A 9034-nucleotide genomic window follows, 5' to 3' on the forward strand; every position below is an offset into this window, starting at 1 on the left:
AGCATAAATTGTTAGCTATCAGCTAGCTATAGATGATTCCAATCGTCTACAGCCGCTATACACCGTTACCGGCCGCAAAATTTAGCTCCAAGCTTTTAGGGTTTATTACTTTATGCCATAAGTTCTCTCTTTGTCTCTATGATCCGGCTAGATCCTGGAGACACGTAACGAGTTCTTATTTTTCTTTATAATTCTTGTTCAGATCCTAGAGAAGTGTAGGCGTAAAAGTATCTCTTGCTTTTAAAGGCTATATATACTTCCAAACTTAATCAGTCATGTTGTTTAAGTTTTAAAAGAACACCTCCAGAGATGCATATTCACAGTCGCTATCATCAAGTAAATCTCAAATAAAAGGGATTCTCTGCCACTTAAATGCTTACTTACTTCTCTTCCCGTCACACCTCCCCTCCCTTATGTAGGTATGCACAATGCTGTGATTGATCCTCAGTTATCCCTTTTATACATAATCCAACACCTCTCCCATCCTGATCAACCACTCCTTTTTTCCACCCCTCAACTACCCCCATGCAAAAAGCTCCTAGAGCAAAGTAAATTCGCAATTATCAAATATCCTCCTCCTCTATTGATCTACCCTGTGCGTGAATGGGTATCGTAATGTGATGATATGCCTTGAGTAAGACGCTGAAAAGTCTGAGGCATGAAGACGGGGCGATGCCTGCTTGTCTGGTGTGGTGATAGCCCACCCTTTGACCCCCTCTCTGCCTTTTACCCCCTTTCCCTCTCCCAGCACCACGCAAAGACAAAAAAAATGAAACTCCTCTCTTTAATGCACCGCGCCGCCCAATGCTGTGAGTGAACTACAATGCTCATGTTTATGACCCCCTTCCCCTGAAAAGAACCCCCCCTTATGTCGTTATATACAGTATCGTCCGATGCACGTAAGTCGTCATCGAAACACAGAAAAAAGCTTCGTGAAACATCGACTGAGATGAAAAAAAGTCAATGCTATGAACGCAACCCGCATCCCAGGGGATGAATCCACTATGGCAGATGTTAACGAGGCATGGCCGAAATTCCACCTCCGCCTCCACCCCGAGGGTAAGACGAGCCCTTGCTTCTGCTGCTGCCACCTGCCGATTTGGCTGAAGAACCTCCACGCTTGCTTACACCTCCTGAATTGCGGCTGTATCCATTGCTGCCCCGTCCACCTTTCTTCTTGTAGTAGGACCCGCCACCGCTTCTGCTGCCATAGCCAGAACCTTGATGCTGAGAGTTGGAGGCGGCTTTGGCAAGCCTCTCAGCATCAGCTTCCCTCTGCATTGCTTTAAGCTCTCGATGAAAGGCTGCCACCTCGGGGTTCACAAAGGGAGCACCAGCGCCATACCGTGATCCACTCGCCATATCTTCCTCGTCGTCAAAGTCACCAAACTCCTCCTCTCCATCACTGATCACAATGACGTCTCGATTCCCCTTCTTCCTTATATGAGCTTTGGGGGCGATTGTGGCAGCGCCAGAATACTGATTTCTGCTGGGATCCTGGTTGCTCATCATCTCCTGGTACTGTTGGTGCAGCTGTTGAATCAGGGGCACAAAGTGAGAACCCCACTGGTCTACTTTGTCAGGAGTGACGCCGCGGATGGTGTACATCTTGGCCGGAGTCGTTGTCCAACGAGCGATCATTTCGCGATACTGTTGATCCGTGAAAAAGGGGCGAATATGGTTTGTCTCGGCCCTAATCTGTATCTCAAGCTGCTTCGCTTCAAAAAGGAAATGATCCGTGATAACTTGATGGACCTGGTCCAGTTGAGAGAAATCAAATGGCCTAAGCTTATCCAGGGTCTGCTGGTGCCGTGAAGCAGTGCGATGATGACGAGATGGGGCGGCGGCGTCAAAGTCCACTTCCTCCTCGTAGTTGGATACCACGAAATTGTCCTTGGCATAGCCATTGGCATGTCGCGGCCTGTGGTCTTGGATATCTTCGTCTTCATCACCGGAACCGAGTTCGTCTCCAAAATCTCCTTCGGCCTCATCATCAATGAACTGTCGACCCCGCCGAGGCGCCAGCCGCTTTCTCGCTGGTGCAGAAACAGGCGACGACACATTGGTAGAGGGCGGTGCTCGAACCATTGCTTCGGATTTGACCAGGCACTTGCGGGAGAAAAGATCCTGCTCGGGCATCAAGATGGTCAGTCTTGTCCCGCTGGACCAGAAGTGTCTGAAATTCTCCTTGGAGACCTAAGACACAGGTGTTGTCAGTACAAAAGGCAAAGATAAACTCAAGGGTGTTGTTGCTTACGTGGTAGTAAAGATTAAGACCGCCGTTTGCGCTCGTCTCCGCTGTGCTATGAATTATCTTAACCCTCTCCATCTCGATAATGACAGGATAGATGGCTGTGTTTTTGATGCCAGGTGCTATGCCAAAGCCTGGCAGGTGTTGGTAGTTCTTCTTATCTCGCCCGGCCATAGCGGAAGCGAGTTTACCGATAGAGCCGCCTTTGGCACCCATGCCGGGAATCAAGTCAATGATAGCCTTGGCCCAGTCAGTGCGGTCCACCTGCTTAAGAGTGACTCTCTCGCCGAGAAGGCAAAAGTCACACTGCTTGTTGCAGTTGGCAGCATTGAAGTCTTCCCCAAAATACCCCAGCAGCTGCGTCCGACGACAAGAAGTCGTGTTCAGACAATAAAACGTCATCCTATCTAGCAGCTCCAGCTGCTTGTCCTTCTCAGCCTGTGACCGCACGTGCTTGCCGTCCTTATCAAGCTCATCTTTTTGCACCATGCGCCTCAGACTGGTCACGTCGCCGTAGGAAAAGTAAAGGATGCAGTCGGCAGGCTTCCCATCACGCCCAGCGCGCCCGGTCTCCTGATAGTACCCTTCCATGGTTTTTGGAAGAGAGACGTGGATGACAAAACGCACATCTGGCTTGTCAATTCCCATGCCAAAGGCTATCGTGGCAACAATGACGTGAATTTCATCATCCTGCCACTTCCGCTGAATCTCCGGCCTGTCGTCCAATCCGGCATGGTACGGCGCTGCCTTGATGCCATACTTCTCCACAAGCTTCCCAGCAATGCCCTCACAAGAAGCGCGGGACGTCGTGTAGATGATGCCGGTTTGATTCTTGTATCTGGTGGCGATCAAACTGCCGAGCGGGTCGACATAGGTTGGGGGTTTGGGAAAGACCTCATAATAGAGATTGGGCCGGTTGAAGCTCTGCATGAAGAGTTTACAGCCTGTCATTCCAAGCTGATGCTGAACATCTTTCCGAACACTCTCGGTCGCCGAGGCGGTTAAGGCCATCACCGGGACACCTGGGAACTGCTTTCGGAACTCGCCCAAAGCTTTGTAGTCGGGACGAAAATCGTGACCCCACTGACTGACACAATGGGCTTCATCAATGACCAAACGAGCAAACTTGCCTCTCTGGTGCAGCATCTTAAGTGCGCGCCGGATCTGGGTGTTCTCGTTGGCGAGCATCTCCGGGGTAACGTAGAGCAGCTGGTAGAAATTTTCCGGCGTCTCGTGGTTGAGTTTCCCCAGTATATGTCGTTTGTGAGCTGCCGCCAGGTTTCCATTGAACGCCACAGCCAGGATATTGATCCTTTCCATGTGCTCAACTTGGTCACTCATCAAACTGAGGAGAGGTGACACCACAATGGTAACACCTTTTGTTTTTCCACTTTGAACAACCGCGGGAAGTTGATAACACAACGATTTTCCACCTCCTGTCGGCATCATGACAAAGGCATCCTCTCCGGCAAGAGTGCAGTTGATGGCTGGGAGCTGGTTATGGCGGAAGTTGACGAGCCGAAAGCGGTCTTTCAGAGCTCGAAGGACATCTGCAGACCAGGGGAACTGCAGGAGCTCAGGCGGAATGGCAGTCTTCCGTACCACAGGTGGTGCAAGCTTCGCAAGAGCTCGCCTGGGTGGTGCGGGAGCACTATTGCTAGTGGCCTCAGACAACGTAGAGCGGGCAGCTGTTCGCACAGCGGCAGTCGCTGAGGGTGCTGACGGGCCTCCTGAAAATTGCTCATATGCACTAAGCAACAAATCGTCCGGGACATCGTCTTGTCCATACTCGTCTATCTCGGCCGCCTGTGTTTGGGTCCTGTTGTGCGCCCGTGGTGGTGCAAATTGCGAGGCTGCCTCCATAGCAGCAAGTTCGTCCTCGTCAACATCGAAGTGATTCGAGCTGCTTGGCACAGCTTGATGGTAGGGTGGCTGGACCCGAGATCCCGAAAACTGAGTATGTTGTTGGTTTGGTGGGAAGTGCGGAACTGGCGGTCGAAATTGAGGAGCAGCAAACTGAGCCGGTGCAGCAAACTGGGATGGGCCTCGCTGAGATTGGCTACCAGAGTATTGTGACGTGGCGGGGGGCTGACTAGGACCTGTAATTAAAGAAGGGCATTCAGGAATGATGCGTCCCTCACTCGGAGAAGTCCTGGCATCGGCCGCATGGGCTTGTGCCTTCGGGGAAGAGTCGGCAGGCGCAATGGAGTCGTTTTGGTTCTTAAGAAAATCGAGATCATCGACGCCAGCCTTGATGAGGTGGGCGATGAGTGTTTTCTCTGCGGTCTCGATTTCTTCATCAAGTTTCAGCAGCTGTTCCTCATGCTCCTCTGTGTCCATGCCATCGCGATACGCCTTCGCAATCTTGTTTACCAGGGCTTCCTGATCACTGTTCAGCGTTTTGTACGAGGCATGTGACTCCTGGAGAGAAAGCAGTGCTTTCTTCTTATCCTCCAAAGGCTTTTTCGCATTCTTGATGCGCTCGCGCTCTTGATTACGCTCTTCTTTCAACCCCCTCTGAGTCAAAAATCTCCTAAAAGCTTCTGCGTTCTCCTGGAGCTGGGAGTCCACAAGTTGCAGCATCTCATCCAAAACCGAGGGCCGAGAAAGAAACAAGCCCAGGGTATGCTTGTTACGCTCAATCTCAGAGCCGAGAGAAGCCTCCGAGGCTGGGTTTTGCCCCGAGCTGACAGGCTGAGGCACCGAGGCTTGGGATCCCTGCGTGTTACCGACAGTCGCTCTGCTCCCGTTGCTGACGACATTATCGAGTTCCATAGGCATCGGCGCCGGCGCTTTCGAGGGAGTCTCCTGAATGGAAAACTCCATGTCCACATCCATATCTTGAACTCCTGGGGGCGACTGAGCGTCGGGCGATCCGTGGGAGGCCGGCGTGGTGAATTCATCCTCCGAGTCGTAGACAACATCGGCACGCTTCGCCCGTTTGTTTGACGAGTTGTTGGTTGGGGTACATGAAGCGTCCACCTCCTCGTCCAAAAAGTCGTCGCTGTGGAATTCGGCAGTCGCGGGCGACTTTCGCTTGCGAGCGGATGCTGCGACAGCTGGGACAGTTTGAGTGGGTACAGCAGAACTACCATGAGCGGCTTCACGGCCCTGGACCGTGGGTTCCTTAAACGCACGGCTTGTTCCGGGCGGGCAGGGGGTAGAGATATGAGTCTTCACAACTGAAGGCGTCGTGGCGCTGCGTTTGAGAGCTGAGCGGACGGCTGAGGAGGGCGGGACGATCTCATTGATGTCTGGATACTCTTCGTCAAATTCGTCCAAAGTCTTGATAACTTTGGTCTGCTGATAAGGGTTCGCTTGGCCGCGGCTGGAGACAGGCTCAGGGCGCTCGGTATAGTCCTCTCGCCACAACCTCTTGTCGTCGCCAAAGCCCACCACAGAGCTGGACCCATCGTTGCGATCTTCGGTGAGATCAATGGGTTCGGAGAGGTCGTCAAACTCGACCTTCACGCGGGCGCTTGTCTTAACGGGCGGCGGCGGCGAGGAAGAGCTTGCCTGGGGCCGGACAGCAGCATTGGCGGAATAGGCGCGCTGCAAAGCTCCGATCTGTGTACTTCTAGTAGTAGAGACCGGAGTGGGGAGTTGCTGTTGCTGCTTTGTCGCCAATGTTGGCCGGCGGCTGTTGTAGGCGGACAGCTTTGCCATTCCGCTCGCGTCGTCGGTGTCTACCTCATTGGTGGAAGGGGTGGCAGCGAGGTGTGATCCTTGAGTAAAGGCAGTGCCATGAAGAGGGTCGTGGGGGGCAGTGCCAGTCTGTGATGGAAAGGCACCGGCAGCCGGGGCACTAGGAAATGAAGAATGGTTAGGTCGTGAAGTGCGTGAAGTGCGGGTCACATCGGCAGCAGGAGGTGGAGGGGTGTTGTCGAAAGGGTCTTGGGCGGTGGGTAAAGGTGGTCCCGATGGCCTCAAGCGCGTCGTCTCTCTCAAGAGCCACGACAGATGAGCACTCAGATTGTTCCGAGTCATGGGATCGTACAGGAACCTTGGGCCCCAACCCGAATGGCTCGCATCGATGTTGAGCACAAGGAGAGGATTGCGAGGAGGGAGGGGGGTGATGCTGAAAATCCCTGGAATGGTTCGAATCACTCTGAGTGCTTGTGTGAGGATGGGTGGATAGGGCATTGTGAAAACGCGTTGAGAGCGCTCCCAAACGCGTCGTCATGTGCTCCGCCAAGCCTAGGCGCCCGCTAGCCCGCTAGGGTAAGGTGCGCCAAGATCCAAGTGAACTGAGCTCATCCTGGGTGGCCCAAGCTCCCTCTACGGGGACAGTGAATTGGGACAGTGAATTGGGACAGTGAACTGAAGTCTACACCGTAACGACACTGGCTTAACGGTGCGACTCTCAAGTCTGACGATCAGGGAATTTGGACAGTAAAGTTCCCGCGTATGGGGAAGGGGATTGAGCGATGAAGTGCCTGCGGACTGGAAGTGGGATTGAGAAGAGGATCGGAAAGGGGAAGTGTGAGCAGAGCTGGCGCAGCAGGGTGCGTGCTTGTGTGAATATCTAGGGTCTCAAGTCGATGCTTACCTCGCGTGCTCGCCCTCGTGGTCCATGGTACCCAGGGATCCTGGGTGTCCCGAGGAGTGGCTTGAGTGGCCTGGGTTGTAGTCTCGCGCGTGGGCGCGGTGATGGTGGTGTCCTAAGGACAGGAAGGCAGAAGCACTGGTAGGCGTGGGCGCGAGGATATCTCGCGCGCGAACTCGAGGGCTGGTTGACTGCCAGTTGTTGGTGGTTTGGGAGAAGGTTGGGAGGCTTCGGGAATACTGAGGTGGTTAAATACCTGGGACTGGGAGCACCTATGGAAGGCGGTGGTCTGGGCTTGCAAACTCACTTGCCGGGAGCTACAAGTTCAGATTTTTCAAATGACACTCTTGGGATAACTTGGCAGGTGCTCGCGGCAGGCTCTTTGATTGAAAACGCGTGCGCGTGCCCGCCTGGACTGCTGGCTGGGAATGAGGTCGTCTCCGCGTTGGAAGACGACGGAATCTTGCTCCCTCGCGCGTCGAAGGAAGGAACACTCGACATGGTGGTGTTGTCGACAAAGTTAGGACATGGAGGTTGATAGAGGTACGATGGTCATGCCTTGTTTGTTTACACCGAGACACAGAGCACATGTCCATACGATAGTACATATAGATGTTTGCCCTCTTAGCTTGAAGCTCTCTGCCAGACTACAACATCACAGGCACTGGACATTTTGTGTGGGTTTGTTTTTCTAATACCAATCTTTCTATGCCGTGAGATGTGCAGAGACTATTAGATGATGTAAGATCTAAAGGGGGCTTGGAGATGCAAGAGAGTATCTTGTCCCAGGCAATATCTCGACAATCAGGGGTGCTGTAGACTTCAGAACAAGCGCAGACCGACTACGGGAAAGGCAGGCTGAGTTAAGAGACAGTAGATAAATAGAAGTGAGAGTGACTAAGTACGGATGTTTCATTAGCATAACGAAAGAAAAAGGTAGTGTGCCACGTGAGAACACAGGTGAATGGTGATTTACACCTGATCTTTGCTCTTGCGCTAGAACACTCTTCTTATCATAAATCAAGTTTATAATCCGCGAGCACGCGGAAAAGATCAGAAGGCCAGCGCGTCCACGCGCGTATGAAGTCCAAGCATGACCTATTCTTGCACCTGGACACCCTCTTTTTTGCAAACAATATTTATGATCTGTGATTACAAGTTGGAGATGAAAACATTGAGCGCGTCTGGATCTTGGCTTGGATTATGCTGAGATAGTTTGTGAGTATGAAACACTGAGGCAAATAATAATATGGTTCTGTTGGAAGTAGAAGTTTGAGTAGTGGCACATATATATAGTTTTTGTGATGGTTCAGCAGTCTATCCATGGGTTCTTTGTGCCTCGACTAAGCTGGAGCATTGTCTTCATGCATACCCTGCGAATAGTTTTGTATTCTGTTTCCTATACCCATTGTCTAGACCGTTTCCGCCCCCCCCCCCCCTTTCCCCCCATTGAGACTACATACTCACGTTACACTGCAACAGACAGGCGTTGTTTTTTTCTTCGACCATCTCCAATATGACTTTGGGTGCCATATTGGACTGAACAACCCCAGCGTCATTATTCTCTTCAACATTTCATCTGAGCTTTGAATTTCATGAGACTACATAAACACGTCTGTGGCTCAAGGGGCTGATTCTGAATTGTTCGAGTGAAATGGGCAAGCGTGGAGTGCGACGCGGAATTGTAAATAGTGCGTTCAGACTCAGAGGCCTACTTCGCCAAACGTCCCAGCTTTGCAAACCCTTTGTTTTCTTTAGAGGATGAGATTCCGCACCCAGAAACTGATTCCTACCAAGCTCCAAGCTCCAAGCTCTCAACTTGATAGCAGAGAATCAGTTTAGGACAAACCCATGTCGGGGTAGGTTGAGGCTGGGCATGATGATACTTAGATATTGATCAGTGCTTCATCACACAGTAGCATTCACAATAATATTTTACAGCAGAACTTTTAATGAGTGAGTTAATCCTTCAAGATTTATTCCCCATTGATCCTCTCACCATTGCTTCATTGACACCGGCGATGTCCCATCCAGGGGCTCAAGGGCAAATGCCAAGACTGCGACCCAGGTTAGGGTTTCTTTCAATCGGGCACGGTACGGAAACGAAAAAAAGTGAGATTGGCACACAGGTCAAAGAGATCGAACCCGGGGAGAAGACAGGCTTCTTTGACCTTGGGCTGGATTCCAATCATCCCTTCCCGTCTTTGATCCCAATAACATGGACTTGGGTCGGTTGA

The 9034-nt window shown here is 51.8% G+C and overlaps 1 protein-coding gene across 1 annotated transcript; it reads right to left on the bottom strand.

Annotated features, from left to right (window-relative positions):
- Positions 1-1014: 1014 nt before the first annotated feature.
- On the bottom strand, positions 1015-6394 carry SGS1 (ATP-dependent DNA helicase sgs1; the record flags this gene model as incomplete). The annotated part of the gene is made up of 2 exons (XM_062885497.1): positions 1015-2196; positions 2258-6394. 2 exons carry the CDS (start codon positions 6392-6394, stop codon positions 1015-1017), a joined length of 5319 nt encoding a protein of 1772 aa, XP_062748466.1.
- Between the last annotated feature and the right edge of the window lie 2640 nt (positions 6395-9034).

Source organism: Podospora pseudocomata, assembly GCF_035222375.1.
Source record: "Podospora pseudocomata strain CBS 415.72m chromosome 1 map unlocalized CBS415.72m_1, whole genome shotgun sequence".
Classification (NCBI taxonomy): domain Eukaryota; kingdom Fungi; phylum Ascomycota; class Sordariomycetes; order Sordariales; family Podosporaceae; genus Podospora; species Podospora pseudocomata.